The 22,765-nt window shown below is 38.8% G+C and overlaps 1 protein-coding gene across 2 annotated transcripts; it reads left to right on the top strand.

Moving 5' to 3' along the window:
- The first annotated feature begins 4,869 nt into the window (after positions 1-4,869).
- On the top strand, positions 4,870-11,774 carry LOC140328962 (serine/threonine-protein kinase Sgk1). 2 transcript variants are annotated; one of them, XM_072408925.1, is made up of 11 exons: positions 4,870-5,128; positions 7,933-8,008; positions 8,279-8,354; positions 8,493-8,681; positions 9,000-9,131; positions 9,390-9,502; positions 9,616-9,739; positions 9,842-9,937; positions 10,042-10,197; positions 10,301-10,390; positions 10,693-11,774. In XM_072408925.1, exons 1-11 carry the CDS (start codon positions 5,095-5,097, stop codon positions 10,858-10,860), a joined length of 1,254 nt encoding a protein of 417 aa, XP_072265026.1. In that variant the 5' UTR covers positions 4,870-5,094; the 3' UTR covers positions 10,861-11,774. The 2 variants fall into 2 exon arrangements, with proteins under 2 accessions (XP_072265026.1, XP_072265025.1); XM_072408924.1 differs by lacking the exon at positions 4,870-5,128 and adding an exon at positions 7,664-7,819.
- The last annotated feature ends 10,991 nt before the right edge of the window (positions 11,775-22,765 follow it).

Genomic DNA, 22,765 nt, shown 5'->3' with positions numbered 1-22,765 from the left:
TTAAATTGATAAATTACACCAGGGGACAGCTTTACACTTGTCAGATTTTTGCCTGAGATTAGCATGACTGTTTTGCATTTTACGTGTGTTGGCAGTTTTAGGCACACTCTGCCAGGGACATACCCCTTACTAAACATTTTTGAGAACATGGGGTTTGGGAACATGGGGTTCCCTGACAGTGATCTGTTGATTTGAGCATCAGATGGACTATACTGTGCTAGGGACATGTTGAGCATCAGAGATACTCTTCAACAAACATCTGAAGAACACAGAGAACTCCCCTAGGTACATTCTGTGCATGGGGATCATTTTGAAACAGGCATGATGACCACATTGGACACTTGGTTACTTTATGAGAGGTATGCCAAGGACATTAAAAAAACAGCAGATGCAGTGTCTTGCATATTTAAGAATGTTTATATTTTGACCAGTTACGTTTCTATGTTTTTAAATACATGTGTTCTGTACCATGTTGACCTCTGACATACGAACATGCTATAATGCTACCAAATTTGGACCAACCGAAGCAAGTTTTACATAATTTCTACATCTACAGTGCCATCTATAAGCTATTTTTTCAACAGTTTTGCTGTCATTAAACTTTGACAAAACATACCACATTCTTTTGAATTTCCATAAATAAGTTCCACACTGCATGGAAAGCACAAAGATCTGTTTTCATTGTATATTTCAGCAAATCCTAGGGCAATGAACTTATCCAAAGGCCAATAACATGTGAATTCTGAAAATAAAAGAGCCGCTCTATTGCTGCCCTGATTTCTGAGTTGCTAAATTTTGTCAGAAAACTAATAGAGACCTAGAAGTCAATCACCTTTGTAAGTAAATCTAGTGCATACTAGGTCAACATTTGGGTGAATAGTACAAAGGAATGGGTTTATGTTACTTTTAAACAATACAAATTAGAAGGAGTCAGAGATAAGTCCCAATTCTTTTTAGTTTGATGTTTTATTTTACGATTTTATAAGAAAAGTTAAAGTTACAAATATACAAACAGTATACAGTTAACAAGATAAATAATTTATATAAACAGTTTCAAGTTTGTATAAAGTAAGAATAGTGAACTAAAAGAAGGAGAGTAAAGCCAAAAGAAAGGAAGAAAAGGAAAAGTATAATGCTATACCAGATAACTATGTATTACATTACTATAATATTATTTAAACGAATATATTAATTAAAGAAGTACATTCGGATATATTTAAAGTAAAAAAAGTAAGTTGTCCACCCAATATTTCCAATTATCATATAATTTTTGGAAGACAAAATCACTATAGGCTAACGTTCTTTCATAGTGACAGTTTGTAATAATTCTTTGTACCACATCAGATACACTAGGTGATTTGGAGTGATTCCACGTGTTAACAATTATTCTTGCCGCTATGAGTATATGGTTTACCAAAACTCTAAATGGGGGAGAGAAGTTAACTATTCCTAGACTGAGTAATGCCAGAGATAAGTCCCAATTCTGTATGTGGCACCTTAAATTATTGTAAGGAATCCATCACAAAAGTATTCTCTTTCAGATCTTATTTTGTTCTCTATGTTTTGTAAAGTATAAATTATTGCATTGTAGAAGGGGAAGACCTCGGCATATATACATTGGTGCCATGTGATGGCTGCATTAGCTTTATTTGTTTAGGCTTATTCCCCTTTACTTTCATCTGTTGATTTTAGGAATTACACAGCTCTGTCTTTGAAAGGAGTCAAGGTTTCCACCTAGACTGAAATCCAAAGATACCCATCTTTCTTCATCTTTATTACATTGGGATTATTGTATTAGTAGTTTACACAAGAAATTTAGGATAGTTTGCATCCAGGTCATTTTACAGGAAGTCACAAGGAGACTGCACCACTGGCAGGATTAAAAAGTTTTTTTTGTACTTGTTGAAAATGTTCTTAGCCTGAAAAAAAACAAATGCAGCTACCACATTTAGGGACTGATAAAATGAATGAAATTACACTTTTTTGGGGGGTTTTGGTATACTAGTAGGTGTACTAGGTGAAATGTTAGATGCACATTTATGATAGCTATTTCTTATTCTGCTATCTTGAAAGGTCTATTCATCTCTGCTGACGCATTTAGGATTTTCTTTCCACTGGTAGTGCTGTAAAGCTAGTCATGCACATACAAACTAATCTGACCCGTTTTGGGCTCAAGGCCAGAGAGCCTAATCTGCCAAAGATATTGAGGACATTGATGTTTATTGACACATTTCACAGATTCACAGTTCTAAGATCAAAACTTGTGCATTGCGCAGGGAATTGTGGAAGAGATCAAAGTATGCAAACACTCTGGAAGATGCAGTCAATGTGTGACCAACTGTACCAATGAGTAGATTTTTGATTAGGGTTGTGTTTTAGGCTACATACACACATCAGATGATTTTTGGCCAATATGAGCCTCAAGGCTAGTATCGGCCGAGAATCTGACATGTGTACAGTGGTTGTTCAACATTGTTCATGGATCCACTCTGGTGGATCCATGAACGATGGAAGACGAATGGCCGCAATGAAAGTGAAGAGAGGCGAGCACAGCGGAGTGCTATTTGCTCGTTTTCCCCTCTCCATGGAGCAGAACGGTGCAGTATGTACATCGCTCATTCATTCATCTTTCTGTCTTTTTTAGTTATCTTTTATGATCGTTTCCAACAATAAAAATCTAACGTGTACACAGCCTTAGAATGATCTATTCTGATAACTGTATTTTCTGAGATGGCAGTCAGGGGTTAGAACCATGGTAAAGTCATTGTACTAAGCAAAAGTCTATATACCAACATCCTATGAGCCAAGCAAATTTCAAAATTCCAAAAGTCTAATGAAACTTATTCATATATAAAAATCTAAAAATAAAGGTTTCTATTTGCTCCATTTGTGTTAGTCAACGTGTTTCAATATGTCTGTTTGATAAGTGCAAATAAAATAAATGTTATCAGACCCTCCTAGTTTCTATCTAAGCCTATAGAATGATTAGCCTTTCTGTTATAAAGATCTGAGAGTTGGAGTTGGGTACTTTAACAAAAGACATTGGGCTTTGTGTGTTTTAAAAGCCCACAGCAGAAGCTGAGTATATTTTTGGTAAATTCACATATTCTGTTCTGTGTAGGATAGATGGTGAAATGTGCATGTATTGCAAAAGCGATTTTTTTCTTCCATGAGATATACATTAATTTAATTTGTCAGCATTAAGGATTCAGGTCTCTAAATGTTGGGGTAATCATAATATGTGCATAATGTTATCACACTATAATTCTTGCAGAAGACCTTTTTCTTCTCTTGCACCAGCTCAATCCCCCACCTCTGTGCACTCTTTTCTGCTCATATCTATGTATAGTGAATGTGCATTACTTTTCTTTCATATATGAATACAAACACATTAATCAGTGTTTTAATGTTTTAAATCAGATAAATAACACAAAAGTTCCTTTCTGTCTGGGCACAATATTTAAACCAAGGGTCAGTAACCTAAACTGTGTGCGAGTGTGGAGTTCAGTGAGTTTGCAGAGAGTTGTGCAGTGTAATCTCTCAGCAGGAATTACAGTAATGTACATAGCTTCACCTTTGTACAGTCAAGATTAAAAAAGACCAGTAACGCCACCTATGGTAAAAGACCATGTCGGGTAAAATGCTAAATGAGGCAAAATCACTGTTACATGGCAGGGGAAATGCATGTATGTTCCTTCCTCTGCTTCTTCTTCAGGCAATATTTTGGTATACTAGTATGTATCATTATGGCCTATGAAGACTTCAGTGGCATTGGGATTATATAGGTTAAAAGTTGTTAATGGCTTAGGAATTCCATCCTATGCAATTAATTCTTCAGTCTATATATATATATATATATATATATATATATATATATATATATATGTATATATAGACTATATATGTATATATATGCAATCCCTGGAATGTAAATTGCCAGGGCTAGTGTTGGACATCCCTGAACTATGTGTATTTTACAGCGGAGGAAAATGGACCTTAACTTACTCCTTTGATGGCAACGACACCTTTACCTGGTTATTTTCTGGCATTACAATTGCCAGCTATCTTGATTGGCCAGGTTGGAATTACATAAGAAGATAATGAATAATGTGCTTGGGAGTTCATTTATCTGGCACCAAAGTATGCTGCATATGCACAAAAGTTTATTTGTTTTGGCACCAAGACATGATGTGCATTGTTTAGGTATTCTGGCACCGCTGTATTCTGTGCATGTGCAGCTTAGTGGACATTCTATAGAAGATTGTGAATAAATACATTTGTGTTATTGCAGAAAACGCACAGTATAGCTGTATCAAAGAGCTTGTTTGGTCGCAGTGTATTTTTTAGTTTAGGTACACCTTGTGTTATATTGGGTTGTGAAATATTTTCGGTCTGGTATTTAGATCGTACAATAACGTCTGTATTTGTGTACACATATAGAAGCGTAAGCTCGCCTTGTAGTATTGTAGCCCCCAAACAATCCTGCAGCTCATTCAGCTTTCCTTATTTAATAAATGGGATCACCGGCTAGGATTACACTGACAGGAAGGAAAAGACTTCAGAAAAGAGTATTTTTCCTGTTAGGAAATGCTTAGTAGGTGGCAGGGCTGAACATGGGGCGCCTGCTCCACCCTTTAGGTATCCGGCCAGGAGGAAGAAAAGTCTCAACAACTTGACTTTCATGCAGATGACACAAGTCAGGGTGACAACCCCAGCCAGGCGCCACATAGCAGCAGAGCTGTCTCCTGAGAGCTTCCTTCCTTAGCTGTAAAGTCTGTCTGTCCTGTACTATTCCAGAGCTGTCTCTGTCCTGACATTGGAAGTAGGTGGTGACCCCTCTCATCCTGCCAGCTGGGGCACACTGGTGACTTTTGGAAGCTGTGATGATGCTGAAGTGGGCAGAGCCAGGCAGCCAATGTTTCCATGTCCCCTTATCTGCTCTATGCTAATCAGCCTGGTTGTGGCTTCATAAACTAGCTGCTAGCACCATACAGGCTCCCTTTACTCTGTTCTGTGGATCCTATTCAGCCTGTAGGGGGGAGGAGTACAGATCCCTTGGATTATATGACTGCCACTTCATAGCTGCATTCCAATATGAGAACTAAATCAGAAAAGTCTCCTCTGAAAGGTAAGTCTCTCTTATTTGCTTTAGATCTCTTCATTGCTGTGTGATCCAGGTGAATGGGATCAGACCTGGCTTTTATCATCCACAGGGGTGACATTGTCCTGCAGCCTTGTAAACAAGTGAAAGTCCTATTGTTTTCTGCTGATCATGCTGGGGAAATAAAACACAGGGCTGCCTGATGTGTTTAATCTCTTTATGGGCTTAGCATTGTCTGTGAATTCTCAGCTAACTTTTAATGACTTTAAGATGAGATCCTGCTTGATGGATGGATCAGGTGATTAATACCTGCAGGGATCACAAACTACACACCATCAGCAGCTGCTTACACAGCATTAGGGTTACTGGAATTGGTTATTAGTTATGATATTAGCTGAAAGTGCTCTAAGGTGTAGTTTACTGTATCAAAGTGTACACTTGTAACAATAACTTTTTATACATGCTTTACAGATAGTGATCTGCAAACTAGAAGTTTAAACTCCATCAACAATTCAGGCTGTACGATTTCGGATGTAGATTGTTAATCGTTGTGTGGTTATTTTTTAGTGTACAGTGTCAGAAAAATGTAGTGTACAATCCAGAGCTCAGCTACTGTCAATGTTGTGTATATTCAAATGTCTGCCTTGTCAGCGCCCTCTGCTGGTAGAAGCGTGCTAGTGCGGTGTCATTAAATAGCTCTATACATTTCAATTAAGACATCTACATTCAATGCAGGGGATTGGAGGATTGTGTATTGTATTTTATGTAAAATTGTATTTCTTCCTGTGGGGTTTTAGGATAATTGCATTTAGCTATTGTTGTTTGTAGAAGTCATCAGAGCAGTTGGATGAGCCCAGGAGGGGGATTATAAAGCTGCCCCAGGCTTTGTGTTCCCTTGTCACACCTTTACACACCTCCAGCAGGGACTCCCTCTGCCCACTCACGTGTTGTCTTTGTCAGAGGCATTTGCTATGAGTGGGATGTGTTATTTGTGTTACCATTGCCTCCTACCAGTGCGTTGGAGAAACACCTGCTGCATGCAGAATACATCTCTATAGGTGGAGGGCAATGTACCCATATCACATATGTCTGCCTGTACACTGATCACACCAGGTGCTGGGAATTCTCATATCACACCTCATATATTTCCTGCAAAATACAATCTAATCAGATGACTCTAATATCAGGAACCCCTTGTTGTTGTGGCTGCTGCCTGGGATGTCTAGTAGGGCCATGCTGCCTGTTGTCACATGTATAGCTCTCACTGTCCCCTGTGCCAAGGGCAATTGTGGAGGAGATAATGTGCCAGCCTCAAATCCTAATCTCTCTGTTTATATAATCACAGCCCTGAAACCATGATCTATGGGATCACAGTCCCTGCCACTCCTGATTTACAGGATCAGACACTGCAATGCCTGATCCATACAATTATAGCTCCTGCACCCTGTGATCTATGAAACAACAGACCCTGCACCCCCTGATCTATAAGACCCCAGACCCTGCACCACCTGATCTATAAGACCCCAGACCCTGCACCCCCTGATCTCTAACATCCTAGACCCTGCACCCCCTGATCTCTAACATCCTAGACCCTGCACCCCATGATCTATAAGACCCCAGACCCTGCACCCCCTGATCTATAACATCCCAGACCCTGCACCCCCTGATCTCTAACATCCTAGACCCTGCACCCCATGATCTATACCATCCCAGACCCTGCACACCCTGATCTTTAGAATCCCAGACCCTGCACCCCCTGATCTATACCATCCCAGACCTTGCACACCCTGATCTTTAGGATCCCAGACCCTGCACACCCTGGTTTATAGAATCCTAGCTCCTGCACCCTCACAACTCTGTGACTATAATCTGCACTTCCTGATCCATGAGAATAATGTCCCTGCTCTATGGAATCAAGGTATTTGCACTCCCAAATATATGGCACAATAGCCCCTGCACTGCCTGACCCATAGGAATAAAGTCCCTGCACCCCCCGATCTATGGGATCACAGCCATGTGCACTTTATATGTTATACCCCCTGCTCTGTATCATCACAGCCCTGTAATATTACTGCAGTAATTCATTTATTCACCTTAACACGTGCGATGCATAAATATAAATGATATATATATATAGTATATGGTGTATATATACACACAGAGCGCCCCCTATCAGCCCGGCACTGTACACACAGGGTGCCCCCTATCAGCCCGGCACCGTACACACAGGGTGCCCCCTATCAGCCCGGCACCGTACATACAGGGCGCCCCCTATCAGCCCGGCACCGTACATACAGGGCGCCCCCTATCAGCCCGGCACTGTACACACAGCTCTCGCCCTGTCAGCCCGGCACAGGACGATCACAGTCCGTACACAAAGTTCCTCTTCTGCCCTCAGTCCACACCCCCTGTTTGACGTCATGAAACGAACGAGGGGCGGCTCCCCCATTGGCTGGCCCCAGCTGACTGACTCTGTCTGGATCAGGGCGCATTGAACCTGAGCCAAGTTTGTTTCAGTGAGTTGCTGGCTCCGCCCCCTGGGCTCATCCCATATATAAGGCCGGGCTGTGGGGACAGAGCTTCAGAATGAGCCGAGCTCTCAGGATTGTACATTACTGCTAAGGATTTATTACAACACAACCATGACTGTACAGACAGACAGCGCGCCCACTACTCTGACTTATTCCAAGATGAGGGGCATGGTGGCAATACTCATCGGTGAGTGCCCAGGATTGGCATTGGGGGCACTTGGATGTTACCTGGAGGAGAATGCTTTGTGTATATGGATTCATCTCCCATACTCAACACTTCTCTCTTCTGTCTTCTTACAGCTTTTATGAAACAAAGAAGAATGGGGCTGAATGACTTCATTCAGAAGATCTCCACCAACAACTACAACTGCAAGCAGTAAGTCCTTGTCCCATAATGCTAGAAATGGATGAGATCAGCTAGTCCTATATTTTATATAGACTGCAAGAGTTATTGGGAATGCAATGCTCATCTGTAATCTGTTTGTTGTACAGTGCTATGGTATATGTTGGCGCTTTATAAGTAATAATGATGATCAGAGTGCAGAGAAGTTTTGTTCTAGACATGAAGCTGATTAACTAGGCTGTGATGCCCTCTTGTGGTCACACGTGTAGTGTTCTCATCAGTTTTCATTTCTTTTTATTTTAGGAATGAAGTGCAATCCATCCTGAATATCTCCCAGCCTCAGGAGCCCGAACTGCTAAATGGCAATCCCTCTCCCCCAGTAAGTATCTACTCTTTTATACTGCTCACTTATCAAGTAGAATATTTACAAGTATATAATTATGGGCTTGGGTGATTTTATGTTCTTTAATATATTGCTACCTTGCTGTATACTAAGTGAGATCATTTTGTCCTCCAGCCCAGCCCATCACAACAGATCAACCTTGGTCCATCTTCCAATCCCCACGCCAAGCCATCTGACTTCCAGTTTCTGAAAATCATTGGAAAGGGCAGCTTTGGAAAAGTGCTGCTGGCAAGACACAAAGTAGATGAAAAATTCTATGCGGTTAAAGTTTTACAGAAAAAAGCCATCCTTAAGAAGAAAGAGGTAATTATGCTTTGTGTTTACTTCTGTCAATGTGACTCATACTGGTCAATCTGGAATCATGATCTGAGAATGAGGAAAATATTGTGCTGCTAGGGAAACCAACAATATAAGTCTATAATTAGTTGTGAAATATGGGATTATGCATCATGCAATGGTATAGATACAAAAAAAAACTTTTTCCATAGCAGCCAATCAGAATGCTTGCTTAGTTTTCAAGAACAATGAAAGTTTTATGGTTGTCATTTTTTATTCTTCTATGATAACAAGTCTCCACAGGTTGTCAGGTATTGACGTACCATTTCTTTTATTATTCCTTAGGAAAAACACATCATGTCAGAGCGCAACGTGCTATTAAAAAACGTCAAGCACCCTTTCCTGGTTGGACTCCACTTCTCCTTCCAGACAGCCAGCCGATTATACTTCATCTTGGATTACATCAACGGTGGAGAGGTAAGCACGAGTTACATCAATTGTACTTTTTTTCCTGTTTCAGCCAGCAGTAGCATTGTCTTCTCCGTCACTAAGGGAAAATCCTGGCGGAGGGTGGAAAGTTGCTAGATTTAGCTTTTCCCTATGGGCTGCCAAGGTTCATGCCACTGATCAGCCAGTAATTTCCAGCCATTGTCTTTTAGCTCCGCACACTTCAATTGTATGAGTGCAGCTGCAAGAGCGTCTTTTCTAATCTTTATTTATATTTTCTCTTTTTAGCTTTTCTACCATCTACAAAGAGAACGTTGCTTCCTGGAACCAAGAGCTCGCTTTTATGCAGCAGAAATAGCCAGTGCACTGGGATACCTGCATTCTCTGAATATTGTTTACAGGTCAGTCCACCTTTCATTTAATCCAAATGACTCCATATTGTGATATGCATTGATCAGTGTCTTGTGTGTATACATTTCAGCAGTATCTTATTGTATTTATTTTTGCTTTGCAGAGACTTGAAGCCTGAGAACATATTACTGGACTCACAGGGTCACATTGTCCTGACCGATTTTGGACTCTGCAAAGAGAACATTGAGCCCAATGGCACAACCTCTACTTTCTGTGGCACTCCAGAGGTATGTTTTGTATTTTCTTTATTATTTTTTTAATATTATAATATGACATTGCTGCTGTTCATCAAAGTGTGGCTTATCTAATAATTGTGATTCTTCTTCCAGTATCTAGCACCGGAGGTTATTCACAAACAGCCTTATGATAGAACAGTTGACTGGTGGTGCTTAGGAGCAGTACTGTACGAAATGCTATATGGCCTGGTAAGTACCATAAAAAAACTTTTCCTATAACTTAATTTTAAGGAGAGCTGTATTAATGATGGTGTGTTGACCACAAATCTAACCAAATCCCTTGTTTCCCACAGCCACCCTTTTACAGCCGTAATACCGCTGAAATGTATGACAACATCCTGAAGAAACCCCTGCAGCTGAAACCAAACATAACCAACTCAGCCAGGAATCTCCTGGAGGGCCTATTGCAAAAGGATCGGACTAAGAGACTCGGTGCCAAGAACGACTTTGTAAGTAGAGATTCTAAAACTACTCGTGCTGCTCTGACACTCAAAGATCATGTCTGCATAATTACTTTTGATTGGTCTAATCTAATTCCTCCTTTGCCGACAGATGGAGATTAAGAACCACATCTTTTTCTCTCCAATTAACTGGGATGATCTCATCAATAAGAAGATTACACCTCCTTTTAACCCAAATGTGGTAAGTATTAGGCAGCTATGCCTTAATGCCGGGTTATTTTTAATGTTGGAGAGTTTAGGTTTGCAGTTTAATTAGTTCACTTGCATGTAAATCAGACTTGAATAAGAATAAGTAGTGGTGCTGTCCTGTATTATTCAGATTTACAGCACTAATCTCTAATAAAATATAGTGCCAGACTGGCCCATATGACAAGAAGAGTTTCTGTTGATTTTGGTGGCTGGGGTGGTATTATTGGGAAGTTTCACCCTAATTTGCAAGTTCATGGTCCTAAACTGTTTTTGTCTTCCTTCCTTTTGTAACAGAGTGGCCCAAGTGATTTGCAACACTTTGATCCAGAATTCACAGAAGAACCAATTCCAAATTCAATTGGCCAGTCACCTGATGGCATCCTCATAACAGCCAGCATAAAAGAGGCAGCAGATGCTTTTATGGGCTTTTCCTATGCCCCACCCATGGAGTCCTTCCTTTGAGAATGGTTTCTATCACCATGTGGTCACATTTTAGTCAATCACAAAGTTGCACATCCTTCATGACAGCATCACAGCCTTAATTTTCAACATGACCAGTTTTTCTGGAAGAACGCACAGTGGAGCTTAGTCAACGAGGGAAAATAAGTGACTTTATTACAGGCACGGCCTTCCGTTTTCGAGAAGCTGATTTCATAAAGAACCAACTCCGCCAGTGGGACTGCAGATTCAGACTTGGTAGGCAGATTGAGAAGTTTCAAGAAAAGATATTGAAGTGTGAAGAACATCTGAAGTTTATAATATGGTTTTGTTTTATTTTGCAACGTGCCTTTCTCAATTCAGAGGTCCAGAATAGCTTGAGAACTGTCCAGATGAGGTGGAATTTCTTGGCTGGTGGACTCTGCTTTCACAAGTGAACAATGGTATCCGTGTGACTCCCGATCGCAGTATACCTGTGATTTTTGTTTTTCACACATTAATGTGACACTAATTCTGGGGCATTGTACCATTTTTTCTTCCATATGTGGAAGTGAAGTTTAATGTACATTTTTTGTTTTTAGTTTTGTTTAGATAGTACTAACTAAGTGTATTGCCATGGGCTTGCAATGACCTTTTTGTTTTAAATGCTTGAAGTAAAGCATTGCTGCTATTCAAAGATTTCTATTTTTAGAAATGGGTTTTATGGACCAAAATGCCCCACATTTAGTTGTTTGAAGCTGTAATATGTGGTTTAAATGTACATTATTTATGATTTTATTTTTTGACATTCCTGACCATCTTTGTACACATGTATATATTCTAGAGTTGTATATTTAAACTGATGGATGTACTGACAAAAATGCCAATGTACTATAATAAGAGGAAATGTATCTTTTTGTGACCAAACCTAAGGGTTTGCAATAAAACTTCAAAACACATGTATGGTTTTGTACACTTGTGTGAAGATGGAACATTGATAATGGACAGTATATTGTAGCAATAAAGTGGATAGACCTCAGTGACTGTTACCCATGTACAAGGCAGTAATATATCCCTAAATACTCCTTATTTTTACTGAGTGCATTATGGAGGCTTCCATTGCTGACTTATTCCCAAATGGTAAAAAGGTATCTGCTTACATTTTTCTGATTTTAAGCCAGTGGTTTAAGCAGCCAAACAACTAGCTTTTTATAGAAGGTGATTAACTATGACACTCCCCTTATCTCTATTGGAAAAACTTTACTTTAAAAGCACCTGTTGATATATGGAGGTTCACATTTCTGGCCATCTGGAACATCTGGTTGCTTGGTAGGCACAGTCACTGGCCCAAAAATCAGAACAGAATGCAGATCTCACGCTCTGCACTATTAGTCACTCATAAAGCAATGATGACAACAAGTCAGCATGGCAGCCAGGTAACCGGGCATTGTGGGAAGCCAGAAGTAGAAGTTACTGTATTTTTATTACTGCCTTGAACAATAGGAAGATACAGTCTCGGTGTAGCATTCCTTCTGCCACAACAGATTGGAAGTGTGAGCAAAGTCATCAAAATTAGTTCACATTTTCAGACTATTTGGTATGGATTATAACTGTCTGCCGAGTGACCAAAAAACTACAGGAAAGGCCACAAAGTAAGCTGACCCTAACCCACATGACAGCCATGAAAAAATACGCCTTATACACCCATCACTGTCCAAAGAAATTCTTGTTTTGGCCTAAAATAACCATCATTCCCCTTTCTTGTCTTCTGTGGAATCTGGATCGAATTTTACTCTATAAGCTTTAAAATGTATGTAAAGCCTAGTTTGGTTCTAAATGCAGTAGGGAAGGGTTAAAACTTCTATTCAGTTATTTTTGTGTCCTGCTTTTGGGGATTTTCCCTACAGTTCCTGCCCAGAAGACAATTTTTAAATTAACAAAATCTTTCCAGTAAAAAGGTAATCCCATCCTAAACAGTTGTCAGTGTGACAATTTGTGGCTTTCCCTCTCTTCTATGCTGGTGACAACCATTGTTGTCGTTTAGATGACAGATATCACAGGCAATAAGAACCTAACTCTTCTCTACTCCATTTACATACATTTTTTTGAATAATAATGAAATGGAAGTCAACCTAATGATTGGTTGGATGGTTGTGCAGGTTTAGTGCTCATTTCTTGGACATGCTTCATTCTGAAAGATCCTGCAATTGGAAAATAGGCTTAATTAGGACATACCAGTGGGTGCCACGTGACTGAGGCATTACCCTGACTGACCTGACCATACTTGTGGCTGGAGAAAGCCTGTCTCCACGTGGAATCACCAAGTAATCAGCTTGTCTATTACCACAAACTGGCATGCACCAAGCAAGCTTTTCTGTCCTTACTTCACTTTTGTTAGGGATGTGACTGTGATTTTTATACAATAAATAAACATGATTAATTATTATATGTTATTGTCCCTACTTTTACATGAACGATTTGGTTATAAATATCTATATTATTATTACTACGTATTTTATTTTAAATTAATTATTTTTACACAAGGGACTTCATAAAATATTGCTGGGCTTAGTGTAAATGTCTCGTAATAATATGCAATCCTGCACAGAGCCGAGTCATGTCATTTGTAGAATAATGACAAGTATGATCAGTTTGCTGTTGTTCAGCCTACTGTACGCATTGCTCCTCCACAATATTGTTGTTCAGTCCTTACTGTGATGTTATTTGGTGCTACATTTTATCTATATCTCATTTGATCAGTTCATGTTATACAGTGTGTTAAAGGGGAATATCCAGGATAAAGTTATGTTTTAACCTTCTTCTTCCAAAGTTTGGGAATGACAACCATAGTTTTAAACTTTACTAGGGCGACTGTTCATCTCAGGTGACATGTATGTAACTTAGCATTCCAATGGGCAGAACGTAAAGAATAACCTACAGTGACACATAACAACTAATTATAATTCAATTTACTAACATGGTCAAGAACGCTAACTAAATCTGCTTGCCTGTTACAGACTACTGGACTTCTCACATTCCTTATGCCATAGGCATTGCCTTAATAAATAAGCCAGTATGTATGCTCTATCTATATTGTAGGTGCTGGAGCAAATGTAAACTGCAGAAGACATAAGATCTGGATTAGCTGACAAATGTCCTTTGAATCTTCAAATACACCACCTTTTGACCCAGTATATGTAACATGCTTGTTTTCAAGTTTAAACACATAGAATTTATAGCAGATGTTCCTTTCCTTTGTCATGCAGGAAGCCTTACTAAGGCTAATGTCAGATGGACAAAGTGTGGCTGGCAACACTTCACCAGTGACAACAGACAATGCAACTTTTATTATCCTGTGGAGTCACACCTTTGCTGTCTAAATCAGGGGTCACCAACCCCCGGTCAGGAGAAGGACCCCACTGGCGGGGCGCACTGGCCAAAGCTACGGACCACATCCCCAGTACAAATCCCAGGCTCAGGGAAGTGGGCAGGCTGTGTTTCTGGACACAACCCAACCCACTCTCCCATTGCAGGCTAAGATCTGAGATGGGAGAGTTGGTGGGGTTATGTCATGATGATGTCACTACGGGGTAGGTTTCTCCCCCTTTGATTGACAGCCAGCTTCCCGCGCATGTGCAGTCAGGAGTCAGTGATTTTAGTAGTCGGCGGGACCAAAAAGGTGGCGGCCACTGCACTAGTGGGCCATCGGACAGGTGGGTCGCAGCTCTGGCCATTGCATCCCCCAGCAGGGCCAGGAGAAGGACCCCGTTTGGGGCGGTACACCGTTCAGAGCCGCAGACCATGTCTCCCACACGCATCGCAGGCCCAGGGGGATGGGCAGGTGGTGTGTTTGAAGTGGGTGGGTTCTGGCATCATGACGTCACTCTTTGAGTGACACACGGCTCAGCACACATGCGTGGTCCGGAGTCTGTGCATTTAGTGGTCTGTGAGTTCCAAAAGGTTGGTCTAAATAAGCAGTAAGTCACTTTGTGGCTGCTTACTCATTAGCAGTTCCAGAAGTGATGGAACATCTCTTCCTAGTAATATTATCATTTTAACTTTAGTGATTCTGACACTGGCAAGGTGTCACCAGGGATGAATAGCACATTGTACTGAGCTCTAATAGGTGTTAGGATTGCAGTAAAGGCTCCTTGATACCTGGGAAGGAATGAATAATGTTATTCAATAAGGAGTTCATGTTCAGTTGTTAATAACAAGTGCAATAGTACACATTGTACTGATATGGCTATGGCTGAAAGAGTACAGACAGAGAAGTGTTGTGTACCTGTGTAGAAGTTACTGTCCTAAGAAATGCCAGAATTTTATTACCCAAAACAAAAGGCTTACGTGCACCCTTGCACATATTTACAGATCTATGATTGATTTAAACATTTATACAGGATGTAACCTTGTATTAGAGTGACATTCCTATGTAGATGCAAATACTCTATATGTATATAGGGGTACAATACCACACAAACCTTATGTATTATTATTAATCCATTGTACTATGGTAGAACACATTTGCAGTGTTTTATGGGCAATGATAATCCTTTACTTTGCAATTCTTCTATTATGTATGTGTTGTATAGCACACTGTTTGGTCTATTTAATTAAACTTTGCAAATACCAGTAGTGAAGTGCAATGCTTTGTACACATCAGATTTACATGTACTTAGATCATTACATAAGCACTGTTTGTAATTTGTTGAATAAAGTCATGTATGTTTTTATTTGTAATTTGTGGAGGTTATGACATGAGGCTTAACGGGCGACTTTGTCACCAAGTCACTATTATTTTGTCCAATGACAGGGCAATGCTTGATCGGGCCAGGCCAGCCAATATGAACTTGTACCTGCGTGTCTGTACAAAGATCGTCAGTAATAACAATTGTTAGCAAGTTGAATTCAGCTACCATCTCGTGTTTGTAGGCCCCTCCAATTCAAACAATTTACATCACTGGATTTCATGATAACAAATATTGCACTTCCCTAAGCAAATTTCCCATTTCCTGGGCTCTCCACATAAGTGGCATTATTCAAAGCCATTATATCAAGATATTATTGTGCAATATTGGCAATATCCCGACAATGCAAAATTGGTTTATTCCGGGAACAATATTGGTGTGTGCTAATTTTATTTTTGTATAACTGCCTGGTGGCTCTGTCTCTTTATCTATTTATTTCATCATAAGCATACAACTTATGCAATTGTGTGGCATGTGTGACAGTATACAGAATTACAGAATAAAGGGCATAGCCTGTCCATCTAAGACTGACCTACAGGTGCCAACACATAGTATATTACATGATATGTTAGGTTATAAGTGATATGATCATTGAAGTTCTTAGTTTCCAGAATATAATGTCACAGTTTTGCACAGTAGACATCTTTCAAAAGATTCTTAAAAAATAACTGCTTGTAGTGTCTATAACAACCAGTCATTGCTAAATCATATATCTGATTCTGTGCAAGAGACAATACTGACAGCTTTGTTTACTGATATAGGACAACCATGATCTGAAGGTCTCCAGGAACTCTTCTGATACATTTTAATGTTTGATACATGAATGAAACTAACCATGAAGCACTCTTGGACTTTCTGTTAAATATTATACATGATTCTTGGAGTTTGTTAAACAAGTATTACATTAAGCTTCATCTCATAATACCCTTGTACAGTAAAACTTTTTACTGTGCTTGCATATTTAAAAATAATGATTTGTTATTTTAAAGTGTCAGGTCTAAAAATAGCAGTATTATAGGTTTGGTGAAGTTTTGGTGGGATTTTGGAGTCACCTATCTAATGAGGACTTCAACGATACGGCCTGCCCTGGTTCCAAACTCTGCTACCTCCTTGTCGTTTTGAATATTCCCATCCACAGAGAGTATTACCAGGCGTACTGTTTAATTCTCTGTATAACCTGTCTGGTGATACTTTCTCATGTAACATGTCCAACAGGTAGTATGGGACCTTCTAGGAACTCAAAAACAGATATCCGATTAAAGCTCTGAATAAAGTCATTTACTGCATAATTTTTATTTAATAAATGAAAATGTTAAATTGATCATAACAAATCCATTGACGATTGTATTTATGATTGATACTTGGACTGAATGTTGATTGAAAATTGATCAATCACCTTTTTTTCTACTAATCGGATTACCCATTGTATTGGAAGGATGGAAACCACTTTTTGTTAAGATAAATATTTCAATTCAATATAAAGTAATTAAATATAGTTCAGATCAGTTTTTAATCAAGGGGAAGGTACATAAAATAACTGTTATTGATTGTAATATACAATTTATAATTACAATCATGATATTGATTGAAAGATCATCAATTGAACATTGCATAATGTATACCCAGAAGACTCAAATTGACAATGTCTCTGTAATAATACAGTTTAAACAAAGCCCCCTGTAAAAGAACATGCTGAATACCTGCTGGGGGAGGGGGGTAAGATTTCTATTCTTTTCTGGAGTTATGTGACACTTTCAGGTGCATTGAATAATGTGGCCTCTTCTGTAGGTGTTTCCTCCAGCTGTTATCACTACTTTGTCCTGTAATGATGTATTGGACATCTGGAGGAACTATAATATGTCAGTCCCCCACTGCTTTTGTTTCTAAATCTAGCCCTCACTTGTTACTGACTCATCTGGAAGCGTCAGAGAGTAGTAGCGCCTGTATCTCTGCAAGAGAATGAATTTTAGACTTAAAGCAGAACTAAATTTACAAATTCATAACCAGCCTAGTCCTGCCGATAGAACAGGCAGTGCCCCTTCTGCAACAAAATAACCTTACTTGTCTGATTGCAACTTTTCAGGTGTACTCACCTGTCCTTGCGGGCACTGCCATCTTCACCTGATCTTCTTATCCCGGTTTCCCAGCGTCTTATGGTACAAATGCTCAGCTCAGAGTTTTTTGTTTAAAGATAATAACAGCTATCAAGCAGGTAGGTATGTTAAATTGCTGAAGGGACATCACCTTTCTCTTTCTGCAATACATTTTGGAACTTCTGCTTGTATATGGCTAAGGCTATGTATAATCATGACATTATTGATCAATCCATCCTGGCAGATCAATGAACAGCCAAGCAGAGATGACTATTGTACCTTCCTGTGAACATTGGGGTGCCACTTTTTAATTCTCCCTCTTCTCTCCATAGAATAGAACAGTGCTGTGTGTACAGAGCTTATTCTTTCATGTCACTGGAAAAGATCACAAAAGAAAGTTTCTAGTGACACAAATCTAGCATGTGTCCATTAATTGGATAATTGTCTAACATCTTCTTTTACAAGGGGCTGTTTTTTATTTTGTTCAAGGAACATTCCTACTGTAAATTTACAGAAAACACAATATATATATATATAAAATTATTTAGCACGGAATTCTTCTTTTTTCTGACAAGAATTTATAGTTGTGAAAGAACTATGTAACATAAAGCCCTGACATGTGGTCTGCTGTGATAGAGCTGTTTTCCAAAGGTTTACCTCACTTTTAGATATATTTATACTGATTTCAAATGAACCTGTAAGCAGAGAGTCATGTTTACCTGACTGTTTACACTTTTATCTGATGACTGTATTATATTCTTTCATGCATTTCCATTTATGTGTATGCTCAAGAGTACTGTGTATCTTTTGACAACTTAATAAAAGTCTATGCTCTCATGTTTTGTAGTTTCTTGATTTAGAGCGCCACCTTCAGATGATAATATGATATATATATATATCAGCACATGTGGAACTAAGTTTCTTTCTGACTATCATGGGAGAACCTGGGTGATTTAACAAGCATGGAATGAATCTGCTTCAAGGCGGAAAAGATTTGCTAACAAAATGCAAATTATTTTTTAGTTTATTGGATCACCCAGGTTTTCCCATGATAGTCTATCTTCTTCAGTCTTGAAGAACTATAATAAATCAGGCCCAATATGTTGGATCCTATTGCTGCCTCTTTACTGAAAATTGTAGTAACTGACTGACTCTGAGACTCTAATCCAAAACTAAAATGCAGGTCAGGATTGTAAGAATGAAATCAGAACTTTTTATCTATTTATTTGTTCTGACTATTTGAAAATCAGCTTCAATAATCAGTTAATTAATAATAAAAAAAATTTAAAAATCAGTTGACAGTAATGTTGGAATTCTTTCTCCCTATGTTTGTTATAAAACAGTGACTCTCAAACTGCTGAAGACAAATGATTGGAAACCTTGCTAGGAACGACTAAAGAAGCTGCTGACATTTTAACAAGCAAGTTGGCCTACGGGCCCTGCGTAATTGGCTCACAACACATATTCCAGCCAGGAAAGTTGGAGAAGTGTTTTTTTCAAAGTAGTGAAGTAAGAGGAAGAACATTACACTCAGGCAACTAGCATCTTAATAAACAGAGCTTAGAAATTGCATCTTTAGTGTTTCCCTTTCCATTAGCTTTTTATTTGGCTAAAATCAGATAATTTTTTGCTAAATATGATTTTTGTTAATTTTTTTTTAATGAGGCTTATATTTTTTGCTGCCCCTCATATAGATAGGATTGGATTTTGCACTGAGCTTGCCTATTGAGCCATGTGGTGAGGGATACTTTCAAACATGGCCCTTTTTGTTTGCTTCCATTGATCTTTATAATTAGTTTTGTTACGCGAGGTACCTGCTTTGCTTCCTCTGCCATGTAACCATAAGATCTGTCCTTGATATGTAAAGAAACACTTTACTCAGAATTACCATTTTTGTCATTACTAAAACCAAAAACTTTGATAAAATGGCTGTCTGTGTGGACCTTATTATTGGATTTTGGCTTCCCTGCCAGCATTGCTGTAGCTCTCATTCACAGCACACAATAATGTGTGGTGTACCACAATTTGATCAGTGACAGAATTTCCTCAGTAACTCTAAGCAGACGTAAAGCCATAATGTCCTCTCTGCACCTATAGGTCTGCCACACATCACAGAATAAACTTCATACATTATTACATCTAGGAACAAAATACTTTTCACAAATAGTTAAACAGACTTAGGTCCTATTTCTCCTGGAACCTGCTCTCACCAAAAACACCCAGCTCCCCTTTGTGATTATTTAATGTAGACTAGCAAAGGATAAGCTTCTAATTGATGAGTAAACAAACTAGGAAGGCTCTGCCTGACTGATAAACTGGCAGCAAGCAACAGAATGGTATTTTTTTTACTTACGTGTCCTCCTATAAATGGGATAGAACCTAATTTTGCCAATTAGAATAATGGGTTGTCGAACAGGTAGAGATATATTACTCATATAACATAACTAGAGGGCAAAGACAAGTATGATAACTATAAAGGCAATTTTGAGTTGGGAGAAAGGTTTTATTATTCGTTATGCAACCTAATTACACTTTAGAAAACATGGTTCCCTAACTCGGTTTAACCCCTCTAGCGGTATTCCCGAGTGTGACTCTACATGAGAAAAAAAGTGTGATTTTACATGCTAAAAGCTGTTATCTCAAATCACACTCGGGGGCGCTAAAAACATTAAAAAAACACCTTGTTCCGTTGGCGTCCCCCGGCGTCCTGCCGGTCCCTGCAGGTCCTGGGGACACGTCTTCTTCCTTTGATTTTCAGCCGGCGAATGCAGAGACGTTCTCCGGGGTTTCCCAGTGACATTGGTGCATGTGTCGGTGCGGGCGGGAGGAGCAAGAGAAAATTCAAATATTTTTGTATTGGATTCAATGCAAAATAGTTGTATTGAATCCAATACAAAGAAATCTTTATATATATAAAATTATATTATATATATATATATATATTTATTATAAATGCTACTGTACAGTTAAATTACAAGTTTCACGATTTTTTTTAATTTTTTTAACAAATTTTTGTGTTTTTTTTATTTAAAGTTTATTAATAAATGTATTACATATTGGACATATTTCGGTGAGTTATGCATAAGAATTATAGGCCTACAATGTAAAATAAGTTCCCATGCAAAAAAATGTAATGCTTTTTGCTTGGAAATATGAACAAAATTAGAACGCTAGGGGGGTAAAAGCTATAATCCAGATTCATTAAACATTTTCCCTGAAGTAGGGTAGCCCTACCTTGCAATGCTTGAATTCTTGTTTATATCTAGGGCTCATTTAAATATTACTATTTTTACCTTTTCCACATTTTCCACATTCCCTTACAAAGTCCACTTTTGTGGGACCAGCTGCCTGTTCCATAGGCTAGTCTGGATTGCGGTTGCAGGCATTGATGTCATCCCCACACAATACAAGACTGTTCTGTATTGTGTGTAAAGAAGGATGCCGAGTACTGAACCTGAATCATGGAGGATGGCACTGGCTGCCAGGGAAGTGAGGCGCAACGTAATTGAAAGTACTGTTTACATCACACCAACAATTTTTTTTTAAAGCACATGTAGTTCAATTTTTGATTACAATGAATTCCTAGAATGTATTACACAAAGACTGGAAAAGTTGGCTTATAGTGACCTCTTGTGTTAGTAAAAGGAAATTACTAGCTGAGAAATGCCACGGCAGCACGTCATTTCTTATTATTAATAATAAACAGGATTTATATAGCACCAACATATTACACAGCGCTGTACATTAAAAATATATATTTAATGTACATTTAAAAAATTACCTTTAAAAACAATTACCTTTAATCAACAAAAATATCAAAAGAAGTAATGATGTACTGTAAAGTACACCTGTAACCTCCAAAGCTGCTTTTCATTCCTTTAAGCAAAATGTTGTCTTGAAGGCATTTTTAAAAAAAAACTTCTCACTCTCAGATATCAACTTGGTGATTTTTTTAACCTTTCTCCAAGTAAAATGTTTTCAATGAGAAAATGTTTATGGGTTTACTTACATTACTGTCGGGTCTTCAATCTGTACAAATTCGAATATAAACTTTGACTATACTAGTTCATAAATCTCCATATTTTCTTTTTGAGCCATTCTTGGGTGGATTTGCTTGCAATCCTTATTGTGTTAAAAGATCAATTTCTGGTTTTGCTTCAACTTTTGGGTAGATGGTGCCACATTCTCATCTAGCACAATGTAGAATAGGTGATTTAATTCAATGTGCACATTAAGTCTATTTTCAGACTGGCGGTAAAGTGGAGGTGCAGTTTCTGCTTCCTCATGCCAGTAACTGCCTTGGGGGAGGAGTTACATGCAGCATTTACTTGTGGCAGCCCAATAGAAAATGAATAGAGGTGGCAGTATGCGTTAGCACTGTTCACTACCGCCTGCTGTCAAATTATCAAACACTGTTCTTTAGGAAGCAGCACTGTGGTTCAAACAACTTAACAGCTAGAAAGGTGCCAGCTGCCAGGAGCCACCAGGATAACATTCTCCTGCCACAGATCTGAGTTTTAGGATGTGTCAGCTGCCTTGTTCCATTATCTAATTTTATAAACATGGAAGCATGCAATAATAACAAAGTATTATATCTTGTGTTTGTGGCATGCACTAAATTTGGTAAAATATCATACAAATTATTAATATACCTAGCTGTATCCCTGTGAAAGTGGAACTAAATTTAAAAAATTGCAAGCAGGCAAGTTCTTTATTGTAGAATGAACAGGCAAAGTCCTTCTGCAAAAAAAAATTACCATAACTGTCTGATTGACATGTTTTATTTACATTAACCTGTCCTTGCTCCATTTCACTTCCTCCTCTCTTATTCCGGGTGTTGGATCTTTGGCGATCTTGACTGACCACATGTGTGCTGGAGTTCATTCAGTCCCAGCAGCCTCAGGAGATGCCAAGATATGCATACAGTCAATTCTGCATGGGAAGAAATACACAAACTTCAGTGCAGACTACTGGTAAATGGAATAGCAGTTGTACTTAGACTTTGCTAAAGCATTTCACACCGTACCCCACAGATAGTTATTATGCAAGTTAGGGTCGATAGGTTTAGAAAAGTCAATCTGTAAAAGGATAGAGAACTGGCTTAAAGAT

Source organism: Pyxicephalus adspersus, chromosome 4 (assembly GCF_032062135.1).
Source record: "Pyxicephalus adspersus chromosome 4, UCB_Pads_2.0, whole genome shotgun sequence".
Taxonomy (NCBI): domain Eukaryota; kingdom Metazoa; phylum Chordata; class Amphibia; order Anura; family Pyxicephalidae; genus Pyxicephalus; species Pyxicephalus adspersus.
Note: the sequence above shows the minus strand (reverse complement) of the source record. Positions and strands in the feature narration are given on the sequence as shown.